Below are 16,274 nucleotides of genomic sequence, written 5' to 3'. Positions count from 1 at the left end.
GATCTCATTACATTTGATATTGATGGAAGCCTTTTCATTGCATTTGGAAGTCTTTAAATCTAAGTTGCTCAGTCAAAAACATGTTAAAGAGCTCCTGGAGGTGTTGAGCAGCATCAGGTGCTTGGACTTTAACAGAGATTGCTTCGCATGTCTTATAGTGTATGGTGGTTCCTTGCTGTTGAAAGCTTGTTCAGTTGCTCAATTCAGTGGTTACTTGTGGCAGTGAAAGTCACATATGTGAACTTCTGTTTGTTTTACATGGTTGTAAGTTTTACTAAGCCAGCATTTCTTAAAACCGTGAAATGCCACTTTAGTTAAAGATAGATTTGGAGTGGAACACTAAGTCTGAACATCTGTAAACTTTGGGGAAAATTGGGATTTAGATCCAAAGTTGAAGCTAATGCTTATGGCTTTGGCTTTCTCCATTTTTGAGTTAAGAAAGGGAAAGAAATTAAAAATTGAGTTTTTTCAAAAAGCATAAAAAATGCAGGGCCACTCCTGTGATGCTTTGGAACTAGTGGAATGGGAACTGATATTACTGCTAGACTGATTAACATCCCCTGCAACAGATGCATGCTGAAAGCAGTATTCCCTAACTAGATTTGTACAAGGATGTAATGGAATAGTTGAAGAGAGCATGTATCAGAAGAGAAATGTTCTGGATGATGGGGAAGGGTGTATCCTCATCAAGTTTGTTGATGACACAAAACTTGAGAGGAGTGGCTGATAAATTAGAGGGTTGTGGTGCCGTCCAGAGGGACCCCAACAAGAAATGGGGAGAAATGGTCTGACAGGAACCTCATGCAGCTCATCAAAGGGAAGTGCAAAGTCCTTCACCCCCATGCACCTTTACATGCTGGGCCCCAAGCAGCTGGAAAGCAGCTTTGCAGAAAGGGATCTGGGGTTTTTGGTGACTAGTGCCAGGACAAGGGGCAGTGGGCACAAACTGAAACTCAGGAGGTTCCCTCTGATCATCAAGAAAAACTTTTTTTAACTGTGGGGGTGACTGACCACTGGCACACGTTCCCCACAGAGATTGTGGAGTCTCCCTCTTTAGAAATATTCAGAAGCTGTCTGGATATGTTCCTGGACAGTGTGCTCTAGGTGATCCTGCTTGAGGGGGTTAGATGAAATGACCTCCAGAGGTACCTTCATTTTGTGATTCTGAGAGAAGATATAACTGAGGTTGGGAAACCTGTATATTTCCTCTATAAAAACTATAAAAAGAAGGATATAAACATGTTACTCAAATCTAAGCAAATGGATTGGTTTTATTTGTAATTGGTGGTTTGTATTTTCCACAGAGCCTCTAAAGGAGACTTCGAAGAGTAAGTTGCAGTGTCTCAGTTCAGGATCCTATAGGTTCATTAATATCTGCTAGTACTGGAAGGGGTGCCATACTGGGCACGTACAAAGCACATGCCATTCAAATGCTGCTAACATCAACCTTCCCAATATGGGGGTGGGTGTGTGTGTGTGTGTTAGTTTTTTAATTTTCACAACAAAAGCTTTCAGTGAGAAGAATAATCAGAAGTTTCAGTGCTTCTCTGTAGAGCCACCAGAATTGTGATGTTGCTGGAATTAGTCTTATGAACTCCCACTTTAGTTTTTTGTTCTCCCCACAGAGAAACAAGAATACTTCAAGCTGGAAGATTGGAAAATGGACTAAATTGAAATGTACAGTGAAGGGTGGGAGGAATACCTTTGGGCAGGGGAAAAAAAAAAGAATTCTTCCAGCTCTCACGTGTATTGCTATTGTACACATCATTCAAATTCCTGAGGAGTTTAACTGCAAGATTTGGGTATGTGGTATCATTACTGTAGTAAAACACATTCTTCTGCAGATGGGAAACTAAAAGCAATGGCTTCTAATTTAATGCAAGATAATAACTGCAACCAAAGAATAAAGAAGAAAAAAGTCTATCATAATACAGAATATTCAGCTGGAAAAATATTTTAACCTTCACAGGGAGCTATCGTTAAAAACTACAGTATGGCATAAGAACACAGGAGAAATGTAGGAATTGCCATACTAGTTTAATTTCATGTTCTGTTTAATCTCATGTTCAAGTCTCAAAGGTTGTCTGCTTTAACTCAAAGGTTGTCTGCTTTACCATGCAATGCAGCCCAATAGGAATAGATTAGTAGGTAGAGCTGAAGCTTCTGTGTCTCCTTTGTGTGTGGTTCAGGTGTTGTACTTCAGGTTAAATATAGTCTGAGTTCCTGGGCTGAAAGCCTCCATTCCACCTGTGTGTTAAAGGTTTGTTTCACTCTTTTAAGAGAAGTCTCTCTGGGATCTGGCTGATGGGAGCTACAAACATGCTGCACACCCAGGAGGAGACTAAGTGGAACGGGATATGTGCCTTAAACAGTCAAGCATTTTCTAATGTGTAAACTAGTGTGAAAACAAGAAAAGTTTCCTTCAGTGTCTTTGTGCCATCCATTTTCCCTTCCTTGTTTGAGAGGAGCAAGGGTCTCTCAGTCCCCAGCAGCACCTCTGGAGGGCTGTCCTGCTTCACCCACTCTCCCGAAGGGGCACCTGATCTCCTCTCCCTCTTGGGAATGCATCTTGATTCTGATCATGTCTTTCCTGACACTGCATGCCATTTTTGACCTTTCCTGTGCCTGACCTTGTGGCTTTGTCTTCACCTGCCACAGCCCCCAAGAAATTGCCTCCACACATTTCCTGGATTGGGGTTTCTGCCCTCACAGATATTGGTGAGATTGGTTTTACTCTGGCAAACATGGCACCCTGGAGCTGCAGGCAAAGATCAGGAAGGGGAGTGTGCTTGTTTGGAGGTAGCAAAGGAGAACTGGCAGGACAGGTGGGCTGAAGAGCTGGCTTGCTGTGAGGAAATTGGGTGTAGAGGGAAGGCAGGTAGCATTTTAAGAGAACTGGTTGTGGTCATAGGGGGGAAACTTGAAAAGTATTAGGAAGGCTGCGTTGGAGCCAGCTGATCAAACTCTGGAGGATGGATAAGCCTTACTCTTCCTCAGGTCACACAAGACTATCTGCTTCCTCCTCCTGCTGTGTTCTCAGATTTCAGGAGTGATGATGAAAGTCTTACACTTTTGGATGAAAGTGTAATGGACTGTCAGTGCTTCTTGGCCTACATTCCCTCTCAGCCTCCCCTCTTACAAAGCACATGTGAAGGTGTGTAACTGTATGGAAGAGCCAAGAATCTGAATGGGAGCGGTGCCTGTAGTGGAGCAAAAATGGAATAACGAGAGTTGTTGGAACAAGAAAACTGTATTTGCTGGGCAGGTTAGTGTGGCTCACAGCTTAAAAGATGACACTCAAGGCAGGGGGGTGAGAGAAGCAAAGTGGAGTAGTAAACCAGGAATAGCATGAAGGGAGGTTGTGATGCCAACATGACCAGCACTTGGAGTTTCCTCCCAAGGACCACTGTGGCCTGCTGCACATGAACATTGTTAGCAAAACAACAAGCATGGCCTAAGCAGATGGGCAGGTGGAACAACTGCAGATGTGTTCTTAGAAATGGGAGGATTAAAATTATTCAAACGATTTCTTACTACTTTCACTGTGTCTGTGTCTGCATGCAAGTAAATAAATGTTTTTCATGCAGGTGCTGCTGGTGGAGGGAGAGACTTAAATTCCTTTGTGGTTTCTGGAGAACTTCCACCGGTTTCACTGAAAATGCTGCCCTGAGGAACTACTACAGTGTGGATATATCTGGATTAATTAGCACTCCGAATACCTGACTAGTAGCATTTGTTTGGCTGGAAAAGCCAAACAAATTAGCCTTGGAGGAGAAATGAGTTTGAGCTGTGTTCGGCTTTGGTGCCAGCCCAAACTAAATTTCTTTTCAATGCAAATGCAACAAAGAACACTCAATCATTGGGATTCCTTAGTACTTCTTCCACTAATCTTTTACTAACCAGAAGTACACAAATGGGAAAGAACCAGGATGTTTTTAGATGCAGAGCTATAAAATAAGCCCCAGATGCACATAAGGGAACTGCAGAGATGGTGAGGGTCCAGCAGTGTTGATAAGAGCTTGGTGGTTGGGATTCATGCACTTGATCTGGGTTAACCCAAGTAATTAGTTCTGGTTGCTGTTCTCCCAGATTTACTATGTGGTGGAAGATGTGTCACGTATGATCTAATTGATGGGTGTGTGATTTGGTTCTTTAATGAGTAAGTTTGGGACTTTATTTTTGGCTGGGATAGGTGTCTTATTTATTTTTATATGGCAAGCCAGTAATAGGTATGTGCTTTCATTTATAAAGTTCTCTTGCTTTTAGAATAAGGTTGCCCTAAACAGTGATGTATTGGAGGTTTACCCCAGTGGTTTTATCCTTTCTAAGTGGAGACATGAGTGTAGAAAGGTCTTTTACTTTTCCTCATGTTGAGAGTTTCAGTACATGATTTGTTTTGCATTTAAACTGTGGTAAATTAAAGGTCCTGCAACTTACCAGAGGCATATGGAGAACAGCAACTTCTAGATGTATGCAGAAGTTAGGGTGGCATGCTGATAGATATCTGGACTGCAGAATATATCTTGGAAAAAAAATGCATAATTTGTTTTTGTTTCCAAAGGCTGCTGTTGAGATAAGGATGGAAGAGTGGTGTGTCCTTGAAAGCAGCAGCTGTATCAAGTCTATTGAATTAAATAGGTTTCACTCTTGTGTGACAATATCTTGAGTAATATATAACAGACCTTCTAAAGGTTGAGGAATACTACATCCCTGTTGACAGTTTAAATTAATCTTAGCATATTACAAAAATTAAAAATCATTATCTTGTGCTAGGAAGCTTGTTACAAAATATATGGCTAGATGTAGTGTAAAGAAGCTTCAATTAATTTTTCTGGGTGTTAATCAGATAAGCTTTAAGATTTATGATAGAACTTGAAAGTCTTCACTGCATAAAAATGAGTCCCCTTTGACACTTTGGGTAGTACCTAAAGCAGTTGGTTCACATATGGCAAAATAAGCAGCAGCTCAGTATATCAGTTTAGGAGACAGCTGGTCTTGCTATAGATCCCCCTCCTCACCTCCCCCTTCCCCCTTCCCCCCCCCCCCCCCCCCCCCCCTTCCCCCCATGGCAGCCTTAGTAACTTTAATTAAATATTGTCAAAGACCAAAGCTGTTAGCTTATGTATCTATTTGGAAGCTTGTTTATTCATTATGGAGAAGGTTTTGGAGCTTATTCTTATGTAGTTTGTCATCTTATGCAGGATCTGGGCTGGATCTTTGGCCTTCTATGGATCTGTGTATCTACACTGATTTAAACCAGCAGAGGGTTTTGATCTAGTGGTTTAAAGTGCGTTTTACAAATGTGCCTGCTAACTTGATAGTGAATGTAACTGACCAGGGTTGAAAGCCTGTTTATGAAGAAGGCTGTGAATCTTAAAGGGAAAGAGAGAGAGACAATAACACTATGTAGACATGCTTTGAAAGCTGAGTTATAATTCATGCAGCCAACAGGGGACAGTGCTAAAGCTGTATTGGTTATTTAATTTTTGTTATTTTTCTAATACTCAAATGTTTCATTTTCAAACTCCAAAGTTCTGGTCAGGTAGAGTATGGCAGGAGAAGAGGACTTTAACACCACCTTTACCTTGGTCTAGGCTACAGTGCATATTGGAAAGGCCTCACAGCTAAGGTAGGGGAACACATTTTCAGAATACCGGAATACAAGGACACTTTATCCATGCAGCCACACTGGGAAAGAAGTCTTAGAAAGGCTGTTCTAGCATTGTGCTCCCTGGAGAATGGAGCCAGCCCTTCCATACTTGAGGGCTAATATTAGTTCAGGGTCCCATACGTGTCTCTACGTTTTACTCTTTCTGATGTAATTATTCATCGCTTCTACTTACTGTTTGAAACAGGAAGGGGAAAATATTTTCTATCTGGCTGTGGAAGATATTGAAACAGACACAGAACTTCTGATTGGGTACTTGGACAGTGACATGGAAGAAGAGGAGGAAGAAGAGGAGGAAGTAACTGTTATCCAGGAAGATGAAGACAGTGGCAACAATAAAGAAGTGCAACCAGCTGGTGAAAAAATTGCAGGTGAGTAATATGTAAAAAATAGGATAACTTGAGAGCTTAAAAGCAGTAACAAAGAAAGAGAACACTAACTGTACAGGATTGGGGAACTGGAAGCCTCCCCAGGTTTAGTCTGAGCTCTTGGTATGATTTTTATCACTTTATTTAGGTTTGAGTTGAGGTTCTTTTCTTTGCTTACTAAGAATCAGCCAGTCCTGTGAATTAGTGAGTGAATGAGTGAGCCTAGATATTATGAGAAGTTACCATTAGTTTTTGAACTAAAGATGGATTTCATTTCACCTGACATACAGTCTTATGAAAGCTAAGTTTTTGCTCTAAGAGGGGTAGCTTCCCTCTTACTTAGATGGGAAAGAAAATAAACCTTTTTATAAAACTGTTCAGCCAATCCTAAGGTAAGATGCCTAAGAAAAGGTAGGTGACCTGAGCTGTTTGGTGAATTCTCAGCATCTTTATCAAAGTAGAGACAATCTGAATAACTAATTTAGGCTAAGAGCCTAAGTTACACCCAACTTAGTACTTTGCATCCATTTTCAATAATGCTGATGGTAATCCACGCAAGATAGGCTGTCTATAATCCATTCAGAGACAATGTCTTATGTGAATTTTATGATGCCATTTTGCATAATCTGTTTCTGGCAGAGAGTCTCTCTTAATATAACCCAAATATTCCCTGAAAACTATTCCTTTACTGTTTTTTGCCTCCAATCATGCAGATCCCCTCACCTGTAAAGAGGACCATGCATGCCCAAACTGTGAATCCAGTTTTGCTAGCCAGGAGATTCTAGCTGAACATCTTCAGACTTTGCACCAAAAACCCAGTGAGGAAAAGGAATTTAAGTGCCGAAACTGTGGAAAGAAATTCCCTGTTAAACAAGCTCTACAAAGACAGTGAGTAGAAAGTGTTTTTTCAGGAGTCATTTAAATCAATTTCATTCAATCATTTATTTCTCTTGATTTAATCACAATTTAAGCTGTAATTTTTATGCTTATGTATTTGTACCCTTACCGTTTACGTTAATCTTATAATATGTTAATTTCTTGTATTTGTTGGAGACTTCAATTTGAATTGCAAAAATGTTGCTAATTTTTTACATTTTAAAATCATACACTGTAGACCAGATCAGAGCTGCTCTTTGGTAAAAAGATGTTGGTTTCCATCAATGGACTATTTAGTAGTTTAGGGTATCTAATTTTTAAGTTGTGGATGTTGTTACAGAACTAAAATGAGATTTAAAAGAAAGTAAATGGTGACCTAAAAGGACAAAAAGAAGGAAAAACAATGCTTCATGTTTGCTTAATTAAATATTTGGGTGATGGAAAAAACCCCACAAATAGAAACATGAAAGATGTGAGACTTAAGAGCACATCTTTACTGTCCTTGATAGTGTAAATAGCAGTTTTGTCATGGAAGTCATATACCTTAAAATTATACTTTTGTGCAAAAACATAACTGTTTTTGTCTTTTGTTGTTCATATATTTTTTGCATGCAATTAAATAGATACATTATTTTTATCATACATTTTTATTATACATTTAATTACAGATAGTACATTGGATGCTTAAATGATTAGAGATGGTACATTTAATCTAACTCTCTCGTATTGGAAAGAAACAGACTCATTTCACAGAATGCACTTAAGGCTGCTCTTGTAATAAATCGATCTTTCATTGAATAATGTGAACATTCCTAGAACTGGCAGCTCTATATGAGCTCTGTGTTCTTTTATGGAAGGAAATAAAATTACATTGCAGAGAAATATTTGGTGGAGGCAATTCAATATTTTATCTTGAATTTAGACGTTTCTTCTAGTTTATGGTGGAAGTTGGATTTGTGTTGTATAGCTAGTTAAGTAAATTTTTACGTCATGCAAAGTAAGGTTAATCTGTGTGAGGATACAGCAGTGTGATCTTGACTCTTGCTGTTTATGTATTTGATTTGTCCCACTAAATTCCAGGAGACTTCACACATGAAATAGATTACTCACCTGCTTAAAGATCTGTAGAGCTGTATATATGTTTTTATCTACTGCAAGACTGTGTAAATTATGGAATGTTCCCCTCATTATTATTTTTTTTAATTATTTTTTTATTTTTCTTTAGTGTACTTCAGTGCACAGAGAATATCAGCCCAGGAGACTCTTCAAGAAGTTTTCAGTGCTCTGTTTGCAATACTTCCTTCAGCTCAGAATCGAGGTTTTGTGTCTGAGTTACTGGACTGCTGTCATATCATTGCTGGCCTCCCTTTGCATGTTAGCTTTCAAGCTTGTTAGTTTCTGTGAATCCTAACAGTGAAAGAAGTCAAATGCTTTCATTCCTATTTGCTGTAAGTAATGCATGAGGTGGCCTTGGAACTCTGCAGTGCAGCATGCGTTAAGCTCAGAGTACTTGCTGTGGTCTGGTTTATGTAGATACTGCTTTATGTGTTGCTTTTTTTTTTTGGTTCTTTTTTTACTGGTTATCCCATATAGTTATGAACAGCACAAGGAGGCATGCAGAGGGGATGCCAGATTCATATGCAAGGCAGATAGCTGCGGGAAGAGGTTCAAGAGTAAGGATGCCCTGAAAAAACATAAAGAAAATGTTCACAGTGGTAAGAGTTTAATGTTTCTTCGGAAAAAAACCCTCTTAACATGTTCCTAGCCTTAAATTTGCAAATCAGAGTAAACACTGTCTTTGGTTTCTTTTTTAATGGATTCATTTGTATCAAAAAGAAAATTAAGAAGTAACTAATTGCAAGAGTAACTATTCCTCCTCCGCTAGGGAGAAATTACTGTATACCAGATGAAACGTTAGTCTACTGCAGAAAATGTAATAGGAATCTGGGGAACTTTAAACTAGGCAAATATTAGATAGGGCAAAACATTTCAGCAGTGAGGAATCAACCACTGGCACAAACTGCTACAGGAAGTGGTGAGTTCTTGATCTTCTGGTATTTTCAGGACACAATGGGATGTCTTTCTGGAAGACATGCTTCACAAACGATTAGGCTTGATGAGGGTATTGCATAAAATTCTATAGCCTCTGTTGTGCAGGAAGCCAGACCAGACAATCCACTAGGCCAGTTAGGCCCTAGTGTTTTTATATCTGTGCACTGTGAATCAATAGTTTTCAATCAAACTTCACTCGGTTTTCATGAAAGGGCAAAATGCTGCTCTCAGGTCCACAATGCAGATCTCAGTTCTGGCATTCTGCTCTCTCTGCATGTTCCCTCTCAACATCAATGGAAGAGCAGTATGTGTAGGGACAGCAGAATACCAGAGTGCAAAGAAAACAGTCTTTAGTTGATGATGACAGCACTGAGATGCTTTGTAAGATTTTCATTACATGAAATCTCTCTTCTGCCAAACTCTTACAGCGTACAGAAACCCTTCCATAACCATTCTTACAAAATATTATCTCCTTTTTTTTTTTTTTGGTATCAGTAAGATTTTTTTTTTCATCCATGAGCATTGTTGTGTTTAGGCTTAGTTTTGGTCAGTTTTGTAGTGGTATACAAATTCCACAATTCTCTTGAATGGTCACTCCAGACATGACTGAGAGCAGATGCCTGGAGGATATTTTTGCTCTGCCTGCACAATAAGCAGAGCTTTTGTTTTACCACTTGGGAGTCATAGAAATCACAACCGGTGTTAGTGCAGGAAGGAAAATAACCTACTGTAGAGGGACACTTCTAGAATTTCTTCCTGCTTTATGTTACCTGGAGGCAAGGGAAAGTAGAAGGAATTTACGTGTGTTGCTTGTTATGCAAAGCTGCGAACAGATAGGCACTATCACCTTTCTCTCCTCTGAAAAGGTCTCATTAATGTCTGTGTAAATTGAAGTACTAAGTGTATACCTGTATTTATGTGTATATCTATATATAGAATATTTATCATAAGTTTTATAACAGTGAATGCATATGTGAGATGAAGTACTTCTTTATACTACAAATTTAAGTATTGAACCAGTTGATTGACAGGGACATTTTAGTAAGAAGAGTCAACATAATATGAATTCTTTAGGACAGCAAGAGCAGGAAAGATATAAGATGCTGAGAGTCTGCAAAATTATGCTGGAAGCCATCTAATGAGTTCGTTTATGACCTATACTTCCTCTGTGTTTGACTAAGCAGTACTCCCCTCCTCTTTCATTCTGTGTCCGTTCTTTTTAGTGTTCAATGTACATTTGAACATTTTTTACATAAGCTGGGAAATACCTTGCATGGGCATGTAATTACAAACAAAGAGTTAGGTTTGTGGTGGCCTTGTCTTGTAATAAAATAGCTTTGTGGGTTACTAAAATGAATTTCAAAAGATAAATAATAGATAAACCCAATTAAATGCTCTGTCACTTTTTAAAGCAACTGTGAAAAGGGAAGGAAAATACATCTGGTAACTGACCTGTAGTTTGTTTTGAAATTTAGATTTTAGATAAGGTTTGAACTCATCATCTGCTGCTAATACAATTTCTCTGTCTTGTTCAGTTAAAGACTGTTAATGGTATATTATTTTATATGGTAGAACACTTAATGCTTTCTCAATAAAGAAAAATGGGAAATGGTGATTTTGACTTCAGTTTGGGATCTTTTTTGTCATTGCTGCACTAACTCCTGTATTGACTTCTGGAAGAAATCAACTATTCAGATGTAAAGTGAGTTGTTCTTAGTTGTGAATTGCGCTCTTCATATTGGATTGGTGATGTGTGATAACATCTATTTGAAAGATTTTTTTCTTTATTGTTCTAGTTTTCTTGATTTACATTCCATCAGTAACTGGTTTGTTGGACACCCACAGAGAACTCCTGATATAGAACACTTTGAAGATGGGATACAAATGTAAAAATCTTATGTCAGTCAAATGACCTGTGAAAAGTCACAGACTCAGTGGAAATATTTAGGTTCTTTCTTAGCACTTCCTTTTTAAAATGTTGGTGGTATTTTGTTTCTGTTTCAGGAAATTCTAGGAAGAAGCTGATGTGTTCAGTGTGCAACAAGAAATGTTCCTCAGCAACAAATCTCCAAGAGCATCGAAAGGTCAGTAAGATGAAGGCTAACCCACAGCAGGCTTTGACTTCACTAAGACGTGAGACTGTGGCGCTTAGGTCACTTGAAAGCTGCTGGTATGCAAACCTTTGGGTAATCTCTTTCATGGTTACAAAACCAATGTATTTTATTGTGAGTATTTATTTCTGTAACCACAATTAGTTAAACCAAAAATCTTCCTAAAGTTTTAATGCATCTTTTACCAAATACAAAAATGTTTGTGCTTGTATCATTTATGCATTCCACCATTAAGTCAAAGTTGCTTGCCATTCTTCAGCATTCTTAAACACTAAGCTGAATGTAGAAGTATGTTACATAATGATAGGATCCATGCAGACCATAAAATAGGTTCATGAGCCTTCAGTTTTTGTACAAAATGCAGTCAATCATTATTACTTTGTGACATACCAGTAAGCGTGTTATTTGTAGTTTAGTTATGCAGTAGTAAAAAAATTTCTTCAAAATCATATTTTTAATGTTGTCTTTTGTTTATGCACATAATCTTTTATAACCAGAACAGGAAGGGTTAACAGTTTGAAAAGCATCTATTGGAAATAAGAGGGCTCATGTAGAAATACAGATGGACTATGAATATGAGATTCTGAATCCATTATACCCAAAGGAAGTCCCTGCAAGATTAATTTGATAAATCACTAAAACCCAGGAGATTCTGTTTTTACAAAAAGCGACATTGTACTGTTTATCAGATTAACTGTAAGTCTCTAATAATGCCATGGTTATAACCTGAATCCATTGAGGATATAGATTATATCAATTAAAATATGTTGTTACAAAGGAAATGGTGGGGCCCCTCCTTTTTAATTTGTTTTTCTCCTTGCTTGTATTAATATCCCCTGCATTTCTTGTCTAATAGGGCTATACTTTCTCTAATAGGGCTATACTCAGACCAAATCGTGGTATGCCTTGCCACATGTAATGACAGTTTTTACACATCAGTTCACCTTATGTTGGCCCTGAAAATGCAAAGTATCACGGTTAGTGTGTCCATTTTATTAAAATGTTTTTGTTTCAGTAGTTGTAATTCTGTGCAGACACTATGACACACACTAACAAGCTTTTCAAGTAACATTGATGTTAGATTGGTTGAACACTTACTTATTTGAAGAATCTTCATGAAGATTTTGTGCATAAAACTTTATTTCCTCTTCTTGATTGGCGCCTCTTTTAAGCCGTCCGGAAGATAGATATTCTGGAACAGATCTATATCAGATAGTGAATGAGACTGAATGTAGGCCTCGTGCCTTCTGTTTGCTTGAATTACTTTGTTTTTGTAAGATGTAGGGCGGGATCCAAAAATTGCCAGAAATATGTAGACAGGCAGTAAAGCCAGTAAGAAAATAATAGGTGAAACAGGGAAGAAAAGAGACTTTTTTCCCCATCCATTTCCTGCCAATGTAAAGGAATAAAAGTAGAGAATAGAAAGATAAAGTATAGGAGGTAACAGAAAATAAGCCCAAACAGGAAGAGAGAAATCTGACACGCACAGAGAAAGAAGGTTAAGAGGGTCGCTATACGGAAGATTGAGATCTGTTTACTCTCTGAAGACATGGTCATTCAGATCAGTATCTTTCATGTCATCTTTGATTTAAACCCATTTTTAGCTTTGTGCGTCTTGTGGATAGCTTGTGCCAGAAATGTCTAAACATAAGCCCCTTCTTAGCCATGCACAATTAACTTTGTTGTCATCATTTTCTGTCCCTTAGTCTTACCTTCTTGTTTTCCAGACTGTTGCTTGTATAATGCTAATTTTTGGTGGCATGTCTTTTTTTTTTTTTTTTTTTTTTTTTTTAGTTTATCTCAATAAGTTCAAGGAAAAGTAGGGCTAGAAGAGACCTCAGGAGGTTTTCTAGCCCCTTCTATTTTGCAGAGGCGAGTAAGCATGTACCTAAATCATCCTGGATATGTGCTGTCTCATCTCCTGAGAAGTTCCACTAAAGAAAATTCTATCACCTTGATAGATGTCTCTGTATTCTGACTTTCAGCTTTAGTACCATCAACTTTTCTGAATGTGTTCATTAGTCCAGTGTTTGTCTTTTCTGATGTCCCACCTAAATCATCTTCTTCTTTACTGCAAATTAATTGCTCTTTGTCTTATCTAAGAGAGTGCCAGGAAAAATTCATGACTCTTGTCTTTGTAACAATTAGTATATTGCAAAGTTGTTATGAACTCTATTTGCAATTCCTAGGCTGTACAAACAACTCGGCTTTTCTTCATGCACATGTTTTTCCGAACTACTTTTTCTTTTAGTAAGCTTTTTCTTCCTGTGGATTTTCTCCTTTATACCTATATGCTTCTTGAAGTCATATGCCCAAACAAGAAGCAGTGATGCTTAGTTGAGCCCTTGGTCATGCCAAGTATAGTGGAATGACTGTCCTGAGTTTATTAATACACAGAATATGTCTATTAATGCATCTCAGAATGACAGTGTTTTCTAACAACAGCATCAATCTTGTTATTCGTATTTTGTTTGGAATTCATTAATGTTTTCTTTAGTGGTGCTGTGTAAACTGTTGGTCGTGTAACATTTATGCATTTGATTTCTTCTTCCTTAAATATTGAGTGTTTTGGAGTTTCATTCAGAGTGTGGAAATAATTTTGGATTCTGATCTTGTCTTCCTTAGTGATTACAGTCCTACCCAGAATAGTCTCATCTACATTTTTTATTTTATATTTGATTTTCAAAACTACTTACCATACAGCCCTCCTCCTGCACGATGCCTGCAAAACTTTAACAACAGTTATGATGTTGATGCACTGATACTATTGCTTTTTGTGGTGATCAGTATCTTTTCGTTTTCCATTCTGTCTATATTCACCTGTTCTCTTTTGTCTTATCCTCCAATTATAAAGTGACATCCTTCTATCTGATATTTGTAGTAGTCCATGATTTGGGCTGCTAAGCTATATGGAGGTATTAAAAAATAAAAATAAAATTCCCAGCAAACGCAACTCAGGAAGTGCTGTACAGGAGCTTACAGAAGACTGGGTAATAGAATGAAAAGGTTTGTTGTAAAATCTCCTTTCTGCAGGTTTGTGATGTCTACTGCCAAAGCAAATGAAATACCATCTGAATTATATTTTGATACTAAGTTCTGAAGTTTAAGTAAAATGCAAAATTCAGTCATTCAAAGATTATAATGAGCAAGCAAACGAGGGGAGTGTTGTCTTCATTGATGCAGATTCTTGCTAAAGGGTTCCTTTTGTACCTTTGAATGTGTCTCATGTTTTGGATATGAATTGCTCACAGGAACTTAAAAGTGAGCATATACACGTGAATAGCACAGGCTGCCAGGCCTCTCCACTGTGCCTCTACTGTTCTGTAAGTAGAAAGGGAAGAAAAATTCAAACAAATCCCAGCATTGCTGGTTTCTTTTCCCGGAATGATGCAGTTAGAATTAATAGTGTTGCAGTACTTGTAGGCAGACTGGCAGGGGTGATGTCTCTGGCTGTACAGCTGTGGGGTGAGTTTCTGACTTGTTGTAGGCAGGTGTTTTCAATGGTAAAGTAGCAAATTCTCCTGTTAAGAAAAAGATTAAGGACACCTTTGAGTGTAAAGGGAGTAAAGCTTTTTTGACTTTGGAAAAGGTCATAAAACAAATGCAGGATTGTGCTTTACTGGTAAGACTAGTTTGCGCTGTTGCCCTTCTGGACTTCTTAGCACATTTCTTATATGAATCTGTAAGATTCCATTAAGAGGCATACTGTAGCACAGTCTGCTAGAGAGAAAATGACAGAACCAAGAAGGATCCTACTTATCGTTTGTTCTAAGAGATTGAGAGTGTTTTAGTGTTTATGAAAAAGCCTTTATTCTTCTTAACTTTCTTTTTTGTAGAGCAAAATTACTTTTTCCTGCAAAATTATGGTGAAGAGAGTCACTCTTAAACATCATCTGTGATTTCTTCCCCACCTTTTTTCACCTACCAGTTCCAAGTGTCTCTGTGTTGTTTTTTTTTCTGCCCTTTTTGTTCAACACCGGGCAGTGTTTTGTTCTACTGTGCAATCTTTATTTTTCACAATCACTGTGAAGGCCATAGAAGGGTAGAGGAAACCAAATTTTGGACACCACTTTAAAATTGTTAATAACATGTAATCATTTCAATTGGATGCAATATTGTCATATCCTTGCTCTCTCAAAGCACTGCCTTCCAACAGAGTCTCATCCAGTTCTTGGAGCGGTAGATTGAAATTCAAATTAGTTTTTGGAAAAGCTGGTCATGGATTACTTGTATCTTCAAAGTTTCAGCTCAGTTTCACCCCCGAAACTCTTTTGAATGATTTTTTGTTTTTCAGTAGACGTCATGAAAATTTTAAGATCATCAGTCCTGTAAGTGAAAAAGTATATTTATCTGAGCATATATTAGTCTTGTTCAGATGCTTGCTGTTTTGTATGGCACTTAGCAAGTTGTTATCTGAAGGTGTAGCTCTTCAAATGCATATGAAATAATTCGAAGTATGTTCTGACTTTAATGTAACAGAGGTTTATGTTGATAGCTGTTACAGCCCCCTAAGGAGACTAATTTTGTTATATGAATAAATCATTGCATGAGCACTTGTCTGCGGTATTGCAGCCTGTATACTCATAAAGCATGTTACTTGACAAGTTTTCTTAAAGTGAAAATCCCTTTGAATATAATTATTCATAAAAATATTTGCTATATTTTATTACTGTTGTTTCACCATATAATTGTGCACTTTTCTATAGAACTGATTAGAGTGCCAGCTATAGAATATATGCTTGATAGCTACAGCTATTTAATGCACATGAACACAAGTCTGATTCTTTTCTAAAGAATTGATTTAAAGAGTATCAGCTATAGAATATGTATTTGATAGCCGTAGCTTTTTAATGCACATGCACAGAAGCATCTATTTTGATGCAAATGTGTTCAACGAGACTGTTTATTAAACAGTGCTCATATGTTGAAATCACATTTGTATAGTGTTAAAGCACAGTCTGGGTTCTGATGTATTAAATATTATGTTTAAGAATACCTTACAAGTTAGTTAAATAATTGTGTCGGAGGAGATTCTAATAGCAGTTGGTTGTAGAATTATGGAAACATCAGTCAACAATCTAAGTAAAAGTTTAGATCTTTTGGGAAAGGGTAGAGTAGTAGATTCTGTGTGCATATAAGAGAAATTAAACTGAAATGCAGCTGGGTAAACAGAGTATTTAGAATGTATGATCTTCATTT

At 37.7% G+C, this 16,274-nt stretch overlaps 1 protein-coding gene across 1 annotated transcript in view; it reads left to right on the top strand.

Annotated features, from left to right (window-relative positions):
• The window catches only part of PRDM5 (PR/SET domain 5), an 89,474-nt gene that overhangs the window by 21,652 nt on the left and 51,548 nt on the right, over positions 1-16,274 (top strand). The window contains exons 4-8 of the mRNA XM_074867234.1: positions 5,856-6,039; positions 6,750-6,924; positions 8,138-8,230; positions 8,506-8,627; positions 10,969-11,048. Coding sequence (XP_074723335.1) covers positions 5,856-6,039; positions 6,750-6,924; positions 8,138-8,230; positions 8,506-8,627; positions 10,969-11,048 — 654 coding nt within the window. The remainder of the gene's footprint in view (positions 1-5,855; positions 6,040-6,749; positions 6,925-8,137; positions 8,231-8,505; positions 8,628-10,968; positions 11,049-16,274) is intronic.

This window comes from Strix uralensis, chromosome 4 (assembly GCF_047716275.1).
Source record: "Strix uralensis isolate ZFMK-TIS-50842 chromosome 4, bStrUra1, whole genome shotgun sequence".
NCBI lineage: Eukaryota > Metazoa > Chordata > Aves > Strigiformes > Strigidae > Strix > Strix uralensis.
Note: the sequence above shows the minus strand (reverse complement) of the source record. Positions and strands in the feature narration are given on the sequence as shown.